Source organism: Ptychodera flava, chromosome 4, assembly GCF_041260155.1.
Source record: "Ptychodera flava strain L36383 chromosome 4, AS_Pfla_20210202, whole genome shotgun sequence".
NCBI classification, from domain to species: Eukaryota; Metazoa; Hemichordata; class Enteropneusta; family Ptychoderidae; genus Ptychodera; species Ptychodera flava.
Window position 1 is genome coordinate 28221692 of NC_091931.1, and position 20413 is coordinate 28242104.

The 20413-nt window shown below is 39.0% G+C and overlaps 2 protein-coding genes and 1 long non-coding RNA gene across 4 annotated transcripts in view; 2 read left to right on the forward strand and 1 right to left on the reverse strand.

Annotated features, from left to right (window-relative positions):
* LOC139130482 (solute carrier family 13 member 1-like) overlaps positions 1 to 20413 on the reverse strand; it is a 308042-nt gene that overhangs the window by 187646 nt on the left and 99983 nt on the right. The window lies entirely within an intron of this gene.
* On the forward strand, positions 1409 to 9409 carry LOC139130480 (uncharacterized). Of its 2 annotated transcripts, XM_070696262.1 has the most exons (7): positions 1409 to 1813; positions 2849 to 3154; positions 5580 to 5709; positions 6237 to 6410; positions 6884 to 7104; positions 8048 to 8146; positions 9220 to 9409. In XM_070696262.1, the coding sequence occupies exons 1-7, from the start codon at positions 1793 to 1795 to the stop codon at positions 9364 to 9366; spliced, it is 1098 nt and encodes a 365-aa protein (XP_070552363.1). In that variant the 5' UTR covers positions 1409 to 1792; the 3' UTR covers positions 9367 to 9409. The 2 variants fall into 2 exon arrangements, with proteins under 2 accessions (XP_070552363.1, XP_070552362.1); XM_070696261.1 differs by lacking the exon at positions 1409 to 1813 and having other exon boundaries at positions 2729 to 3154.
* On the forward strand, positions 17219 to 19883 carry LOC139130481 (uncharacterized). Its single transcript, XR_011551872.1, has 4 exons — positions 17219 to 17504; positions 18440 to 18650; positions 18936 to 19038; positions 19405 to 19883. It is a non-coding gene; the product is annotated as an uncharacterized lncRNA (long non-coding RNA).

A 20413-nucleotide genomic window follows, 5' to 3' on the forward strand; every position in this document is an offset into this window, starting at 1 on the left:
CCGCATTCACCTGAAATTATCAAACACAAGACATATGTGACAAATATCATGGAAATAAGTACAGCCTTTTTGTAACGTTTGTGGAATAGTCGAAAGAAATTCTGTGATACTGCCGCACACACAACAAATTGTTTTGGTCAATGAATTTAATTTTATAACTTTACAGAATTCGTTTTGTGTATAAATATTTTAGTAAAAGAATAAATTACCTTGCCAGAATATCCAGTGTGCCGGCAGTCTGGCCAAGCCATCTTGCACATTTGCTTTGTGTAAAGACATATTTTCTGGCAGGAGAACTTGATTATCCCTTGGCAAGGGTCATCGATAGTACAATCCCGTCCGGTGTTATCATCGCCAAGTACTTTTTTATAAGTTGAAGTACACATCGTGGATTTTATGCGCTCCGTAGTAGCGGCTGCTCTTATAGGGCAGTTTGCCTGTGTAAAATCCACTTTGGTTGTTTTTACATGGCCGTCCATGGAACTCTAGGGAGTCTCTTGGGTCATCAGATCAGACAAGTTGACAAGGTCCATCTTGACCAGTCGAAAACACGAAAATGGTATTGAAAGCCTGATGCATCCACGAGGCAATCACATGCATCTACAGATTGAATTCCTTCTCGCTAGCCAATAGCCAACAAGATAGAGTAAGGCAAGCCATTTTATTTAACCAATCAGACTAAAATAGTTTCCTTCTACACAGGTGCATTATACCACTCTGTAGCCCTTATTCAAATGCAGATTTGCAGTTGACCAGAGCCCTTGTCCTACTTGTCTGGGATAGGTCATTCTCCCAAACTCGCATGCCAGGTGCATAATGACCTCTGTGAACCTTTCGACGTACAATGGGTCACTACATTCCATTGTGGATATTCAAATCAAAAGTAGACGATTTATTGACAGTAATTTTCAAATTTTAGAGAAGATTGGCCTGTTTTTCGTGGTATAAGTCGTTAATCGCACCTCGTAGGTGAGCTGTTACAGTTGTAATCACCACACTTATGGTCAGGAACTTGTAAACATCACTCGGCCTTCGGCCTCGTGATGTTTACAAGTTCCTGACCATAAGTGTGGTGATTACAACCTCTTCGGCCGCGTGATGTTTACAAGTTCCTGACCATAAGTGTGGTGATTACAACTGTAACAGCACACCTACTCGCGTGCAATTAACTATACTTATATCATACCAGTATACTGATGGTGCAAATACAGCGATCTGATTGGTCGAGATGTGAAAAGAACCGTGGTATATTGGCAATACCACGGCTGGCATGCGCACTAGCTCTCGGCTTGAGGAAAAGTCCTTTTATGACGTTCCATGCCAGAATTTGTCAATATACTGTTATGATATAATAGCAATAAATCACACCCAGCGACGGTATACCACTCGATTTTCACCATTTCACTTCATATATGCACTTGCTATCGCTCGTGCATATATGTCGTGAAGTGGTCAAAATCTCGAGGTATACCATTGCTGGGTGTGCTTTATCCTATACATATCGCAGCCAGAATCTGATAATTTTCTCACGATGTTCTTTCAGTAATTTTCCATAGTCCTCTAGCGCTGGTGCAGTCAATTGTAAGAAGTATGGTTTATCTGCCCACCCTCTCCGTCCACCAGAGATCTATCGTAAAAATCATGGAAGTTACATTTTAGGGATTGAATGTGTTTTGACTCGACATTTTTAACCCTGTGGATTGGACATGCGGTGACTGCCTTGAACGGCTATCTCTGAGGGCGTGTTATACTTTGTCTCCTTAGTGCTGCAGGTGACAATGGGTTTGGCCAAATGATGGTAGGTGAAAGGCAGGTAAGGGACAACAGAGATTGAACGGATATCGAATGTACATCGACTTTATCGGAAATTTCTTTTCTGAAACCGATCAAAACTAAACCCAGGCGTATGAAATAAGAACTAATTCTTTGCTTGCTTTACTTTTTACCAGCAAACTGAGCTCTTAATCTAGTTTAACTTTGATAACTTGAACAAGTGTTTCGGCATTTCGACTCAATTTTTTAATCTTTTCACGAAAACACCCGCCCAAATACGTACCGACCACAGGGTGTCACGTTCATGCAAATATCGTTGAGCCCCCTAAGTAAGTTCTGAAAGTCTGTTTTTATCGGTTTGTTCAGTGACGACGAAGTTGGTCTTTACAATACCTTACATAGTGCTTTTGTTTTCGCAACTCTGAAAAATTATCAACGCCACGCGCCAGCTGTAATGACGCAGCGCTGGTGTGTGATACACTTTTCTTTCGTCCTCGATGCCTGGAACGTATAGGCGAAAGAAAATTAACGCGCTACGAACCATAACATTATCGCTCCAGTATCTGAGAGAACTTATAATTTAGCATTTTTCGATGTTTTTTTCCGTTTGAAACTACAATTTTTTGTACCACTACCACAATCGTCTGAATGCCCGACGTTTAAGTTTTCAAAACTGATAATACCTAATGTCACTGTTAACGGCCGAATTTTAGTCCGAACTGGACTCAATTTGTCAAGAACAATATCGCGTATTGTAGACAACACTCTGTGTTGGCATTGATAGCGCTTTGTACTTCAAAATACTTTTGGAAGCAGAATCAGTCAGGAAGAAAATTACCCAAACAAAAAAGTTGCATTTACATGTATGAAAGCGGTCGTCAAGAGCAGGAATTTTTTTCATTCACTTTGTCTATTTTCACTTTCGATGGTACACAACATTACCCACCTAGGGGGACCGACTTCTCCTAACAAATGAAACACTGACACACAGAAGTCGCTTCTTCAGATGCGATGACCGGAGACACGCTTAAAGATGTTTGATATAATTTTCTCGGTTCTCTTCGTCGTTGTGCAGTTGGTCAGTTGTAACCAGGAGGACGACTTCTCCAGCGTGCGACTCTCCTGTCACCGCTCGTCGTACATGCTGCCCGTCGAGAAACACCAGAGGGACTTCATCTATGCTGGTGGACTCTTCGAAAACAGGACTGCCCGGAGTCTCGGGGAGTGTGTCACATACTGCATCGGGGACGACTCGTGTGAGTCGCTGAGTTTCTTGAAACCTGAATCTCAGTGTCTGCTCAATGATGACGTCATTAACGATGTCTCCCAACTTTCTTACTCGTACGAGGGATATTACAGGGAACTTTCAAACAGTCACCATGTAAGTAGAGTAATAATTGTCAAAAAATAAATATACATAATCTCCCTGTGAGATAACCACTTGATAACAGAGTTTTGATGAAAATTCGGTCAACTACCTCTCGGAGAAGATACAATCATGTGTTGGTATATATATATATATATATATATATATATATATATATATATATATATATATATATATATATATATTCAAATCAACGAATTTTTAATCGGAACAAGAATATTTTGTCTTCGAACGAATATGGCAAAATCGGTCCTTTTTGAATTAGTGACAGTTTCAAGGTTTCTACTTTGCAAAACAGAAGAAAACTTTGACGTTCGCACAAAATTTTGTCTAATCAATATTTTGATATGCAAACTGAAAATTCAGAAGAGTCATGATGGCAGAGCATTCATTATTTGGCTTTCTTTTCGAAGAAATCCTGCGAACACAGAGCTTCCGAACAGAGAGTTCGGTAAAGGTATAGGCTAGTGTGTGTACGAGCGTAAACGTATACACCCAATGTGTTATAGACCATGAGACCTGTAGCTGAACTTCATGTCAAATTATAAGTGTCTATTGAAAATTGACTGTGTTAGATAAATGCTATTTTTGCAGGTAGGAATGCACAGTTATTTGCAATGTTCCGTATCCCCCCCCCCCCTCGCGGCAGGCGGTAACAGTGTATTAACTATTAATTATCCCATTGTCCGCTATCAATGCCTGAACATTAGTCACATTAATCTTGAATGGAGTACCATCGATTTTCTGAACTGTCCGATATTTGAAACTATTTATAGTTTGACAGACTTTAAGGTAAACGTGTGCTTTTGTTGTTGTTGTTGTTGCTGCTGCTGCTGATGTTGTTGTTGTTGTCGGTGTGTAACTGTGCATAATTCCCACCATATGTAGGGTACAAATGGAGTATGACGTAATACGCAACCGCTCTTAATACGCATATATCAGATACTCGTCCCCCCTCATTGGCGCACTGAAAAGTGGAAGTCTGTGACCAAATAGCAAAAATATCGAACAACAAGTATATCACAATCTATTTCAACGTCACGACGCTGTTTAGTTTTCAAAAGGAGTTATGTCTAAATGAATGAATTTCAAGGTTTCAAAATTTCAGTGCGATTAGAAACAGTTCGGTACAACCTCCAGTGTATAAAAATCAATCATGGTATTGGATTGTCTTAAAGAGGGACTCCCATTTTGTAACATTATTAAAACACATTTTTTTAATGCCAACGGTCGATATTTGACTTGGCGACTGCGCGCGGATCGCGAGATATCGATAAAAACATGTCATTTCCCGAGCGTATTTTTCACATCCCGAAGTTTTACGATCGTTCTAATTTTGACTCGAAATCCCCCGAAGATTTGTTGTTGTGCTGATTGACGATATTCTAGGGAGTCGACAATAAGTTCGAACGAACTTAATTCAATTTAATTTAATTTATTTAATTTAATTTAATTCAATTACTTCCCACTGCAAATACTTTATATACAGCATTATGCCTTTACCTCAGGTAAGCTTTTAAAAACTTCTCCTTAGTTTTTTTCGTTTCCATTATTCTAAATCGGTTGTATTATTTGTTTAACCAATACCACATAAACATCAGTTTTTACATGTTCATGTCAATATTAGCCGCCTCCGATGACTACATTTTGTCGTCTGCCACACAGTACGCCGCGCGCGTGGAATGCGCGCGTGGCATGCGTCTATGCATATCACGCGGCGGCTGCTATGTAGGCCTAATACCCGCACGTAACTGTGCTAGTCACCTTTGCCAATTCTGGTGGAATCAGCAAAAATTGTTTTTCGTTTATACGACAAGTCAGTAAGACTCAGTTTTCTCCCACAGGCCATGACCGATCACCGACGCCCGTGGTACTGTTGCGTACAGCAGCGTCAGCGTAGACCCGTACTCCATAGCTTAGTTGACAATGACCCCAGTGCCGAACGTTCGATGTTCGGAAGCTGAATTTAGGTGGGCCCCGAATTCAAACTTTACTTTTTGAAGACATGTTTTTATCGATATCTCGCGATCCGCTCGCAGTCGCCTCGTCAAATATCGACCGTTGGCATTAAAAAAATGTGCTTTAAAAATGTTACCAAGTGTAACCGGAAAGACGTGACTAGAGTCGGAGAGGAGATACATTTAATCATTAGCTGTCAATTACAGTATTGGGTGTTCGTAGTAATCAATAGATCTTTTGAAAACCTTTGTAACTGTTCGATTGTCTACATATTCATGTCAATTGATTCAACTGGAGAGAGAGAGAGAGAGAGAGAGAGAGAGAGAGAGAGAGAGAGAGAGAGAGAGAGAGAGAGAGAGAGAGAGAGAGAGAGAGAGAGAGCGTGTCAATAGGTGTGTTTGGTAGCACGCCCTCAAGTGTTTTACCAATCAATGGTACCTTTACAATCTTCCCACCGTAGGATTCCCTCGGAGGTTGTCGTGGTAACCCTTGTCTGAATGGCGCCACCTGCCACGAAATTTGCGACGGGAGTTCTCGATACTATGAATGTACGTGCACTGATAGCTATGAGGGATACGACTGCGAGACGGGTACGTCACTTTTTTATACATCCATAATTACTGAACAATCTATACATAGATACAGAGAGAGAGAGAGAGAGAGAGAGAGAGAGAGAGAGAGAGAGAGAGAGAGAGAGAGAGAGAGAGAGAGAGAGAGAGAGAGGAGAGAGAGAGAGAGAGAGGAGAGAGAGAGAGAGAGAGAGAGAGGAGAGAGAGAGAGAGAGAGAGAGGGAGGGGGGGATAAGTGAACGAGAACAGCACAGGAGCAATCTGGAAACGGCATCTCCACGTCTAATTTGAATTATATGCACACAGAAAATACAAACACATACATACCTACCTACCTACCTACCTACCTACCTACCTACCTACCTACGTACATACGTACGTACATACGTACATACGTACGTACATACATACATACATACATACATACATACATACATACATACATACATACATACATACATACATACACTGCTCTACACTGCTCTGTAGAAGGAAACCATATCATTTTAAATCATTTTATTCGTTCACCATTGCGTAACATATCACAGCCAAATGTTACTCGCCAAGTGTGCCATCCAATGCACATATCAGTGGATCTTACTCATGGCCGGTGGCCAGCGGTACTCAGATACAGATACTCTGCAATGATTGGTACAATCTGGCTGGATCCAGTACGGTCACGTGTACTACCGGGTCGTGGAGTGCTACTCCGAGTTGTTCAAGTAAGTATATCCTTTCAGAGCTGTAACATAATGGATTATGTATAATGGAATAATGAATAGATTCTACTTCTCAATATAATTTTCTGCCTCCTCGTTTCTATGTAGTGGAGACAATAATTACTGATATTTTTTTAACCAATGCATCTTCGGTTTTCAAAAACCAAATGTTTACAATATGGAAATCAGTGAACAAAAAAAATTAAAGATAGTCTTATACATGACTGCGTTTGCCGTTAATATCTTCGGGTGAACATAATTTATAACGCTAACCTGATGATTCTATCTGAAGTTTCAAAGGGTGTTGTTTGAATACTTGTCAACGTACTGAATTAAATTTACTTTTTTTCTTGACGACCGTCGGACGGTATAAGTTCAGTCAAACAATAACCGATCGAAAAATCACTCATTCAATCATATGCACAGCATACACTACACATACGTATACGTGAAATGAAATATTGTTTCGGTCACAGTTTGTAGCGGCACCGCGGTTGGCTGTGAAAGTGGGGCCATACCGGATTCACAGATTACGGCCAGCACCAACTGGGCTTGGAACCACATTTCTTACCAGGGTCGTTTGAATTGGGCTGTAGGCGGCTACTCCCACTCGTGGTGCTCAGGGTCAAATTCGGTCGGACAGTGGCTGCAGGTCGATATCGGATCGTCGCGGATGGTTACACAGGTAGCATCGCAGGTGAGCGTGCATCAGTTTGGTACACACACACACACACACACACACACACACACACACACACACACACACACACACACACTGAACTGCGATACACGTAAGGGTATTTCCCGGGGGTATTTGAATGGCTAAAACACGCACAAGGCGGCTGACATCAGATGCCTGCACACCATGTCCGCTGAACAAGTTTGGAAGTGGCAACTTCGAAATTATGCATTGAACTTAAACCTCTGCTAAACATAGGCAAATTGGTAAACTATCTTGTTTGAAGTGTAATCTGTTGTCGGGTATATAGGTCTACGTTTGTTAATAACGAATAAACGTTTGAAAAAAACCCCAGGTGATTTTGTATAACGCAGATACATGCTCTAAATAGCAAGGCGTATAGCTAGCTTTGATTCGTTCTTGCTTATGGAAAGAAGACAACCCCTTCCACTAAAAATGCGAGAAGTTGCGTTTTTATCCTCTTTTTCATTATCGAAGGATCCTGAGAATATCAAAGTGAACGTTTTACTGGCCGAAATCTACATGTGGAGACTCACCCTTGTTTCTCAATATGAAGGCTGTTATTTATTTCCTCATCAAAATTAATAAAGTTGTTTTGCAGTGTACAAACACATGTAGCTCTGACCAGACACTCTCACCATTCCGGTTACCGTGACATACGCTGATTTCATGTCGAGTAACCTATACTGTCTTTGTTTCCTTCTCTGCCCTGCTGCTTGTCGTTCTGCCTCTCTCCCTTTAACCCCGTCTGTATGTCTATCTGTCTGTCTGTCTGTCTGTCTGTCTGTCTGTCTTTATCACTGTCTGTCTCTCTGTTGCTGTCTGTCTGTCTGTCTGTCTCTCTCTCTCTCTCTCTCTCTCTCTCTCTCTCTCTCTCTCTCTCTCTCTCTCTCTCTCTCTCTCTCTCTCTCTCTCTCTCTCTCTCTCTCTCTCTCTGTAGGGGCGAGGTGATTCAAACCAATGGGTCACATCCTACAAGATATATCACTATTACCCTAATGGCTGGACCTACGTAAAGGATGACAATGGATCAGACAAAGTAAGTTCACAAAACTTGTGAAATATCCTGCATAAAACATCATTGGACACGCAACTACTGACATGACGAGGTCGGTCTGGTCGTTGACCTCTTCCCGGCTATCCCACAATGCATAAATACGCACTTTATAGGAACAAAACTTGTTTTCTATACATGTTATACCACACAGCGAGTAACTCAGTTCACGACAAAAAGGGTTTGGGGCCTTGTGTTCCAATCGGCGACGAATGTATCGGTTATAGTGTCACACACCTCACCCTTGTCTGGCGCGAAAAGTACCATGGGACCGGTGAGAGGGCCATTGGCTTTGGATAACAATGTGCTAGTGCGCCCTCAGGCCCGTTGGCCATTGGCCCGTTATTTGACAGTCCTTGGGCGAGAATATTGATCGCTCATTTAAATAACAAACATTACAAAACCATCACAGAGCTGTCTGCTGGATGCTTATAAAGCTTCAGTCCACCAGCAGTATTGATTTCGAGGATGCAATTAATTTCTTCGTCACCCCTCTGAACTTGGTGTAGCAAACAGTGACAGTGAGACTTACAAAATGAGAAACGGAAGGTACCTAACATAACCAAAATATCATCATATACACGTAATGTTATGTTGACATGAAGAAAAGCACTGTTCAATCGTACATTACTTGATCTTTTACTGAGTCTGTGTATTTTTATGACATTCCTATCTTTTACTTAAACAATTCATGCACATCTATTACCGTTATGAACAATTATGGACTAAACACGTCATATTGTTCTAACAAACTGTTATACACGACCTATAGAGACCGAGCCCTTCAATTGTCTTGAAGGGAAAGGCTTGGTTTACTATTTACACCAATACTCTATTAATACGGATAATAATATGATATCTTAATCCAAGTGTAATATTTGTAAGACAACTTTTTTCTTCCAACAGTATTAATCTCAGAACATCCGGTGTCATTCGGATACAACATCTTGCATTGTCACAGTATCTGATAGCGACATTATGACCACAAGATGCAGTGATTGCTAGCGTATTTATTATGTGAAAGTTTTTGTGTTTATTTTCCATGCAATATCCTTCAGGTATTTTCCGGCAACTGGGACCGATACACCATTGTTTACCACGCCCTGGGAAGCAAGTCATTCGTGGCACGATACGTTAGGTTCGTCGTCCAGGGATGGTACGGTCACATATCCATGCGAGTTGAAGTCTACGCATGCACTGGGTAGATGGAAACGGATGACAGCTGCAGACCATACCGACGAAAATAACATAGAGACATAAAAAAGAGACATAAAAAACAAAAAATAGAGAACACGTGATTTCGGAGACCTGCGCTGATAGTTATCTCTCTGCTAAGATACGATACGTTGCTCTATAGGTTTTCGACAACTGAAAGAGATCGGTGTTCCATTTCTTTAAAAAAATGATTTATACCAGAAATTTGTAAGATATATATATATATATATATATATATATATATATATATATATATATATATATATATATATATATATATATATATATATAAAGGTAGAATAAGGAGACATGGATATATTAAATTAAACAGTAGTTGCCCTGATGCAAGAGAATGGACTGACGAAATGTGTATCGTCTTTTAGAATTTTAGATTTCAAAGCAGCGGGGTTCGATACACTGAACCATTCTAAAGTTAAAAAAAAAACACAAGACAAGTTGGTCTTTCGTGCCCTGATAGTAAGTGCCCTTTATCAGCTGAGACTGGATATGTTTTCTCTGAACAGAAGGTTTGTACATTGTGCGTTCTAATATTCACTTTTAAGCATACATACACGTGTTCATATTTATGCGAACGACAGTCTTGCGTGGATTTCCAACGAACAATTTGTTTGAAGAAAATATAATACGTTATCTATACCTGAAGCTTGTAATCTTGTTGTAATTTCTGGCAGATGGATATCATATACAACGTGCACTCCTTTTAAAGAGACGATAGCTGTAACTTTTTACATAATGCTCATAATGTCACTTCCACAAAATCAATGCGATTTCTTGTTTTTCTCCATGAGGTATCATAAAATATTATTAAGGTAGTACGCGTCTAAAAAGTGAAAGACTTAAACTTTGCTCAAACTTTCCTTAATGAAACTTCCAGCCAATCTCTTACTAAATCTAGAATGAAAATCGGGGATCACCTTGCATATTTTAGTACTAGAGAACAACTAGAGAAACGAATAATCAAAGATTTACAGATATTTAAAATTCAAAAAGGCCGCCATCCCCGTGTTAACTCAATGGGGAAAAGTAAAATTTTCGAATTTCGATAAACTAAGCATGTGAAAAGTTTTCTTACACCAAAAGCTTTAAAATGAATCCCCACAAGTGGTAGATCAGAAAAGAATTGTAAAAGTTTGAGAGTTTGAATATCTGTCCCGAGGCGCAATCTACCTTAAGATAGTATGCACCTCGAAAGTGAAAGACTTAAACTTTTGCTCTAACTTTCCTCCAGGAATCTTTCAATCATTCTCTTTCAAAATCAAGAATAAAAATAGGGGGTCACCGTGCAAATTTTGGTACTAGAGAAACGAATATCAAAGATTTACCGATATTTAAAATTCAAAATGGCCGCCATCCCCGTGTTAACTCTATGGAGAAAAATACAATTTTCGAATTTCGAAAAACTAAGGCGGTGAAAAGTTTTCTTTCACCAAGAGCTTTAAAATGAACCCCCACATGTGGTATATCAGAAGAGAATTGTAAAAGTTTGAGAGTCCGAATGTCTGTCCCTAAGGTGCGTTCTACCTTAACATAACCGACACGGTACACTGTGCACAATGAGCAATCTTATGAAGACTACTGAATTTTCTTGTCTGTACTAAGAGTGAGTAGTCAACACATACAGATTGCATTAACAAGTTAAATACTAGAATTTGTCGCACTGTTTTTTAAAGTTACGATAAAGTATAAAGTGTCTCTAACGGACAGAACGAAAATACTTGAAAATACACCAAAAGTTACAGCTACCGGAGCTTTAATCGTAGTCCAACAATCCCAAGAGGTGGATGCTCGCAGCGTATGGATTCCATTGATAATATGCTGAAACAAAAACCTAATTATACACACTATTTTCCAATGCCGCCGCTGCCTATATCCACTTGTAAATGTCTTTTTGAATTTGAGAATTCTAGAATTGTTTCTCCACTGAGGAGACGTGGAGACGAATGACGTCAATCTCTTTGTCAGTATCATTAATTATGCAAACGGCATGAAAAGATTGCTTCCGTTGCCATGTCTTGTAATTGATGATATTGTGTGATCTGGGAATAAAGGTCTTTCACTAGTTTGACACAGCTTGGCTCTTCAGATTGTGGAGAAAGCGAGCAGTCTTTGTACTATTCGACCAATTCCAGTGGGAAGGAACATCTATGAAAGTATGTCACTTGTCACCTGTGTAACCATTGCGGCTTGCCTCATCTGGTCGGCCATCGGTAATCAAGAGGACGACTTTACCAACGTCAGGCTGTCTTGTCACCGGCCTCTTTCATGGTACCCATCGAGAAACACGAGATCGGGTACATCTACCTTGGGGCAAACTACGAGAACGCGACGGCAAGGAGCCTCGGAGAGTGCGTCACGAAGTGCACGAAGCTCGACGCGTGCGAATCGGTGAACTTCTGGAAGCACGAGCGAATCTGCCAGATGAACGAAGGTACAGTTTCGGAAATGTCTGACTTCACTCTGTGGGACGGAGGTGTGTACAGAGAATTGGCGTCAACGCAGACGGTAAGCGTTAAAAAGGTCCCGTACGGTAGGATAATGACATTCAGATTCAATTTTCATCAGAGATTCTTATTGATTTCCATATGCATCATTTTCGTCATAATTAGACGGGAATAAAAGGTCTTCTCTATCTTAAAACATCAACCATTTGTCCAACATGGAGGAACATGTGTATGAAAACACAAGTTCGAAATGAAGTGAGGTGCAAATTCATATCGATACCTGCAAACTACACTGCCCTGTCCAAAAGTCAACGAGAGCGCAGTATTGTGTGTATACATGTACTTAGTGACTTGTCGTACTACAAGGAGGTAGTATGAAAATTTTCAACAACTTTCTTGCCTATCAAATTGAATTCGTTTATCATTTCTTAAGACATAGGCCTAACGGTAGTAACAAAAAACACATCACACCACCTTCCCCTCGGATTTCCGTGTTTTAAAAAAACTACATGAATGTTCAGGACTTTATGTTTCGCCTTCAGAGGACGACTGAGGACTTGTCCATAGTTTTGTTGAGTTTGTGTTCTTTTGAAAGAAAGTTCATTCTACAGTTCATCATCTTCCGACCGAATAGTGGATGACGTGTATGGCCAAACAAGGGCGAGGAAACGATTTTACATAATTTCTGCCCATCTACTAACATAGTATTACACCAATCAGCTGATTATTGCTTCAACAAACAACAAATTCTAAACGTGACAGTAAAGCTAGATTACAGTGGCAATTTACATGATACGGCGAAATATGTAGATTTTTATCTCTGATTTTGAGAAGATAGTTCGTTTTTTCTTGAAAATCAGTCGCAAAGTCCGGCGATTTTATCCTCCTTGTCCAGAGCGTAGATATTTGTCATTCATGTATAAAATTAGGCAACTCTCGCGGCGTCTCGCTATAGTTGAGTTGTTGTTCACTCACATCAGAAATTGAAATCTACAACCTAAACAAGCATGTTTGTTGTTCACGGTAAGACATTTCGTTAAATTATTGGAACTTATTGTATACTGTTTTCTTTGACTCCTTTCACTGCAAGTATGCAAGAGTAGGTGACGTCGACAGTATTGTCATGTTTCGCTTGTTGTGTTTTCTTTATCTTGTTTGTTTCAAAGGAAGGTGGTGCGTTAGGGTATAATATCGTAATATTATATAGGGCTTAGCCCTTGTTGTCGCGCCAGGGGTTAATATTGGCAATGTTATATTATTTGTATTGATTCATGATAAAATATAATTAACTGTAACTTCATATACATTTGTATGACAACTATGCCCAGTTTCCCTCTGATGAAAGCAGTTCACGTACGTACACGACGTCAAACCCTGCAGCAGTGCAGGGAGGGCCTATAGATTTTCTGTAAGGTGTAAAAATCTTGTACAAAAATTGGCAATTTTTACCATGATAACAGCCTATTGCGTTAAACAAGGGACGTATCATGCAATCATTATCATTGCAATGGTAACCGCACTGCCCAACTTCCACTTGTGCAAGCTGAAAACTATAGCGTTCCGTCTAAAAACTGGCAATTTTTGAATTTAATTATTGACACAGGGGGCGCTTTTCTAAAATTCAATCCCAGCATTCTTTGCGTATGCCACCGTTCATGTGCACGACAGTTTTCTCCTTTATCTATATGAACGATATTTTGTATCAGCGACAAGGTGCATAATAACATTTACTGGCTAATAAAAGAGGTATATTTATAAATGGCATGTTATATAATGATAATTTGTTTCGTATTTGTTTGTTTACGAGTACTCAAAAAAAAAACATGGCGGCGACCATGAAAGAAGGGTACACTTCCGGTACTCGCATAGTATATTATGAATAAGCGCATGCGTAGTCAGTAAGCCGCTGGCGCGACTATCAAGGACTTTTTTTTGGGGGGGGGACTCTAAATGTCTTTAAACACTTTCCTGGTATACTGCTTTTCAAGACGCAGTTTTTAGCCTACAGAGTCGACGAAGTTTGATGATTGTCTTGTTTCAAAAATCGAAAATGTTTTTTTTTCGCTCTAGGCTACAATTTTGAATTTGAAATATTTGTGAAGAAATAGGGAGTACATTATCTAATGCAAAACTATGAACGGTTTCTTGATTTTTTTACAATAAGATTTCATACAGGAAAGTTTGCAAACTTTAAAGGTTTCTGTCTCAAGAAGTGTGTTACCTTAAAAGGTACATCAAGTCTTTCAGAAGATAGTTAACCAGGCTGTAATGATGAAAGCCAAGTCATATTTGACTAATCAAAAATTACAATGGGAAGTTCGTCAGCAACTATTCAACAGAGGTTATCAATTCCTTGTCCACGATTCACTCTAAATGTGTCGTAACTTTGTCCATTTCCGTTTTTTCCTTTACTGTTCTATAAATACACACGAAATATAAAAAGTTCTTACGATTTCTCAATCTATATGTCGGTGTGTGTACGCCATAGTCGAATGTCACTATGGCACAATCTAATCGCCCACACTTTATAAAGCGTGACAATCCAAAGCAAACCTGTTACGAAGAAATCTAATTGAAGAAAGGGCACATTATATCCTTCGCACTGACGCATAGGAGATCAATTTTATTGATCTGTTCGCGATTCGTCTTAAGCTTCCAGCACCAGAAAAATGTGTTTTCTTAGTTTTATCACCAAATACGAACACATTTCCAGATTTACCGTTCCCTGTCATTCAAAAATCATGTCACGCTTTTTCGGATGAGCGGATGTTTGGTGTTCATGTATTTCCAAAATGTCCCTGGACGATCTTCAATAATTGATGAGCTAAAGGGTAAGCGACCATTTTATTGCAAATGTACTTTGGGCGAACAAATGAGCATGCGCCATGTCGTTATTGCAAATGTACTTTGAGCGAACAAATGAGCATGCGCCGTGTTGGATGTCTCTTGGAATTTCTGAGCTAACAACCTTATATCTAACCATTTGCAAAAAACATTGGATTTCACAACTTGTGATTAGCTAGATGTATGACAGCATTGTAATAATAGTACGTACAGTGAAACGACGCATATGTACCTGTACTAGAGGCGCGACGTATGCTGAACGCCGTGCTGTGGCTTGCTTTCACCATAGACACTAGGGAACAAGGGTCCGATGCTTTAACCCAATCAGCATTCAGTGAAAAGGAGGATAACATGAATGGACAATTTAGGTCTTATACCACATATATTTTGAGAATGGTAAGGTATAAATATTTAAAATTATAGTAGTTGCATTGTCAGCAGTCGTCGCCCCACCTACTCGAAGATCAAGCACGTAACATATGGACGATTGTAATTTCATATTCTGATTTAAGCTTTTTGCTGTTTTACAGTACATTACAATGTTATTTTTAAATAATAATATTTAATTATTAATTATTTATATACCTTACCGTTAAATGATTATCACTTTTTATTTGTACTGGCATTAAAGGGAGACTGGGAGGTCATGATTTTGCTTGCCTTGCTTTTAGGAAAGGTTATTATTTCTTATGCAAAAGTTTGAGGGAGAGTCACCATTTTCTATTCACCAAGTTTTTGAATCGCACAAGTCCCCCAAGGTTATTCTGATCGGGTTCTAACGGCGGTAAAAGAATTTTATTACTTGAACTTTTTTGGCAAAGCTACAGAGGTGGGGAGCCATTTTTCATTATTTTCACAAATAAGCAGATTATCTCGACAGTGACATTAGTTACTGATCACTTTGAAGTGGATTTTACAAACTGTCCACGATAATAGAGGCATTACATAATACAGGCAGCGTAAACAGAACAAATTTTTTGCATTTCCGCATGGTCCCAGAAGAAAACAGAAACACTGAAAACATGCCAGTAAAAATTCCCTTGAAATAAAACAATTGCAGTATTGTCTTGCCCTCCAGGTGGTATCTAACAGTTACACTTTTCCGTTGTATTTTGACCCCATGATTTATCACGACACTGACCTGACAAACTTTACACATTGGTATCATATGTGGTATACATTAATAGCTACAATTTCCCCCCAAAATCCAAACTGGCTGAATTAGGAGCGGCGATTTTGAGGAAAAAGTTAATTATTTCTTTGGCTAATGACACTGAACCTGACAAGCTTTAAAACACAATCGAACCTTGTACTTCTTTGCATTCAACGGAGTCGTGAGAGCTTAAATATTTACTGTCACCTTCCAATTTTGCCACTGTTACCATGGAAAAGAGAAAATCTAACCAATCATAGATTTTAAGCGACTGGCCGCTTTTAAAAACAGCGCCCTCACATGGGCATTTTGAATACAAAGGAACGCCACTTTGACCATATATAGGCATATTTAGATTACAGGTGAATGACCATATATAGGCATATTTAGATTACAGGTGACTGTATACCTTAATTGATTATTACCCCGTGTTTTTGATGGAAATGTCAGCATGACGTTTAATGATATATATATATATATATATATATATATATATATATATATATATATTATATATATATATATATATATATATATATATATACACTAATGCAATGTTTTGATTTCACTCTTTCATGGATTTTGGACAAACAATACCGCTATGTTTGTCGACACGGACGATAAACGTCGTTGTTAAATACTGCTGTACAAATTAAATTTTGTTGAACGTTTACAAATTTTGCCTGTATTGATCAGGATTCCCTGGGAGGTGCAAAGATAACCCGTACAAGAACGGAGCAACTTGCCACGAAATCTGTGACTGCAGTTCAAGGCACTACGAGTGTACATGTAGTGTGAGCTACGAAGGATAAAACTGTGAGACAGGTAAGATGGTAAACCGTCACCGTGACTGTAGGTGACTAACAAGGCCCTATTTGCAAGGATTATGAATCATATTTAGGGATGACCACATTATCTGCTTCATGAGTCTTAATAGTTAAAACCTTCACGTGTTGTCGTCGTTCTGAAGTTATTGATGGAACCCTCTCGTTGGTATTCCTGTGAACACAGATTTTCATTGTCTATATTAAAATGATCCGCCTTGGATACGACTTGCATTCCAGTGGTGGAATGTGACATCTTAATGCGCTCACAAAATTGTTCCAACTCTGTAATACAAATGGCAAGGAGTGCACAATCTGGCCTTCGTGTGCGATTAAAGAAGGAACTCAGAAAAGTTTAATTGGTCCCTGCGTTACCTACATTGTTGCGTCATCTTCAGAGCAGACGTCAATGCCTCTTTCCCAATGGTATTTTATGCTCAGGGTGAAGGAAGCTGTGTGGACTGTTGGAAAATACGACAAGTCAAAACAAAGTGAAACTGAAAAGCGTTACATCGGTGGATGAAGAGCAATAGTCACACTTGGACGAGGTCATGTAGATGTCAGTGCAGGACAATGTTCTCTTTAGCTGTTTTCAGTACTGATGATGTTCCGATCAAAGTTCGTTTAGGATCCTGTTTTTATGCTTGCCACATTTTATAAATACATTTTGCAGCCAATGTTACTCGCCAAGTGTGCCATCCAATGCACATATCAGTGGAGCTTACCCATGGCCGGTGGCCAGTGGTATCAGATACAGATACTCTGCAACGATTGGTACAACCTGGCTGGATCCGGTACGGTCACGTGTACTGCCGGATCATGGAGCGCCACGCCGTCTTGTACCAGTAAGTGGACCAATAGTCTAAGACCCTTTCCGGCTACCCTACAATGCATTGCTGCCGCACTTTGAATCTCAACACACTCGCTTGAAACAAAGTTTGTTTGTTTGTTTTTTGTTTGTTTGTTTGTTTGTGTGTATGTGGTGTTGCATACATGTTGTCTCAAATTGTCCAGTAATATAGTTTATTGCAAGGAAACAAAAGTAAGTTACCTTGTGTTTTGATAAGGCGACGAATATATTAGCCTGTACAACATCAGCCATAAATGCCATAACTAGTCATCCTAGTGAGATAAGCACTAATCATGGAACTGGTACGGGGACTGTGGCAAAATTCTTGAGTAGGCCTTGCAACTAGCACACCCGATGTCATAAACATTTCGTCGTAATATTTTGCATGTTATTTCAAAACAAAGCTCTTGTTGCTTATTATTGAGATTTTCCAGGTGAAATATCAATCCCAAATTGTTCTTAAGTTGTACACGGTCACATGCACTTTTTATCATGTTTACTAAAGTATTTGCAGCAAAATATTAAACGGAACAATCAACGGAACTTTTTTGTTTATTCTTCTACCTTCGATATTCAAGATACAAAGTATTAGCCTTACAAAAAACAAGACATCATATACACTAATGTAATTGTTTACGAGAGATCGATTTGTAGTAAAGATTAGACTTCAACTGTCAAGAGTAACATCAGACATGACACGTATAACAGCTAGTGTTACCATAGTGAACACTTAGCGTTTCGACATCATGTTTGGAGAAGGAAAAGGAAGTGTATTTTGAAATAGGGCCAAAGGAACGGAAAAGCACATCAAAAGTTATAAAGTTAATGGGGTTTGAAGCATCCGTCTGTTAAGTAGTCTATCCATTTCTCGTCCTGCTCTCTGAAGTTTCATTTCTTCTAACACACGTTTTCCTCCGCTACTGTGTGCAGCAGTGTTGCCGCGGGCTGCCAAAACTATAACATACCCAATTCCCAGATCACGGCCAGCAGCAACGCCGACGGGAACCACATGTCGTACCAAGGTCGTCTATGCTATCAGGGTGGAGGGTCCTGGGCTTGGTGCTCGAGGCATAATTCTGTCGGACAGTGGCTGCAGGTCGACATTGGCTCAGCCAGAATGGTTACACAGGTGGCAACGCAGGTAAGCGACTGTGGATACGGCGTCTGGTAGTTTGTCGCAACAATGAAAACACTTCACCAGTTTTAGTATTTCACCAGTTGAAACTGTGAGATACTAAATACTTGTTACTACCTTGATTTCAGTGTACTTTGACTTTTCGTTATTTAATTCGATCGAACGATAGGTTTTGAACAATGTTACCACATAATAAAGCACACGTGATAAGTGATTTACCACTATATAACATTCTCTCTCTCTCTCTCTCTCTCTCTCTCTCTCTCTCTCTCTCTCTCTCTCTCTCTGTAGGGACGAGGTGATGCAAACCAATGGGTCACGTCTTACAAGTTATATATACCACTATTACCCTAATGGCTGGACGTACGTAAAAGAAGACTACGGCCACGATAAGGTTTATAATCATAATCAAGGATAATCTACTTGGATCAATAATCCATTTCAAAAGTTTGACTTCAAAAGGAGTGAATTTTATTTCTATAATTGTAGAGGTTAGGTTAACACTTCATGAAGATCATATAATACTACAAAAAGGGCATGAAAATGTTGAGATTAAATATTTGACGATAAGATGGTCGTTCGGGACAAAAACTAGAAGATGGTCCAGGTCTGGTCTTTTTTGCTCTACACCTTACTGCCTTTACTGCTTCTTGATCAGGATTGCCGTACATGTTGTCGACCATGGATACCAACTCCACAGCCTACAGCTAGTGGCAAGCTAATAAAGTTACAAATTTTGTCACGTAATGTCATGTTTCAGGTCTTCTCCGCCAACTGGGACAGGAATACTGTAGTTACCAAACCTTGGGAACGAAGTCATACGTTGCTCGTTATACAAGGTTTGTAGTTCAAGGGTGGTACGGCCACATGTCAATGAGAGTCGAGATGTATGCTTGTACTGGATAGACATGTTGAAGCTCTGGGAGGAAGAGGCAGCCTTAACAATCACTGGAACCATTGACTGAATGCATCAGTTGAGAGTAATGCGACCATTTTGAGAACACTGTCAGGCGTCCATTTGATAGTGACTGACTTTCATTTTTTACACTGAACTTTGGATTGGATTTTATTTTGTCTCCATCCCATGAAGTAATGGAAAGGTTTTCGCATAGAAATTGTCTGTCCGTAGATTACAAGAGGAATAAAACTTAAGTAACAGATACTATTAATTTGTACTCGTATAACTTTTTTTGTAACGCTCTGCTTTTGGCATCGAGCGCTGCAATTTCCAAATAAGATATATTTTTATACGTTCATTAATTAATTCATATATATATATATATATATATATATATATATATATATATATATATATATATATATATATATATATATATATATATATATATATATATATATATATATAAATACAGATGTTCTCGTGTGAAATTACAGTGCTCGATGCGGAAAGCAGAGCGTTATATATAATAACAGAAACTACTTCAAGTGCAAAGTACTAGTAATACTATCAACTCAAGTAACAGATATTATTACTTTGTTATTGAAGTAATTTGTTTTATATACATACATATATATATATATATATATATATATATATATATATATATATATATATATATATATATATTATATATATATGTATGCATTGATAGATATATGTGTGTGTCTGTGTATATGTGTGTGTCTGTGTGTGTCTGTGTATATATGTGTCTGCTAATAAAGTTTTAATTTTGATGTAGACGAACATCTTCTTGCAACATTACTGTATACCTAATATATCTTTATATATTATTATATATAATCCCATT

Bases quoted from the DNA above. Each gene is read 5' to 3' on its own strand.
- LOC139130480 (XM_070696261.1), top strand. From the start codon at position 2,807: ATGTTTGATATAATTTTCTCGGTTCTCTTCGTCGTTGTGCAGTTGGTC. The intron at 3,155-5,579 runs GTAAGTAGAGTA...TTCCCACCGTAG, and splicing joins AACTTTCAAACAGTCACCAT to GATTCCCTCGGAGGTTGTCG. The intron at 8,147-9,219 runs GTAAGTTCACAA...AATATCCTTCAG, and splicing joins ATGACAATGGATCAGACAAA to GTATTTTCCGGCAACTGGGA.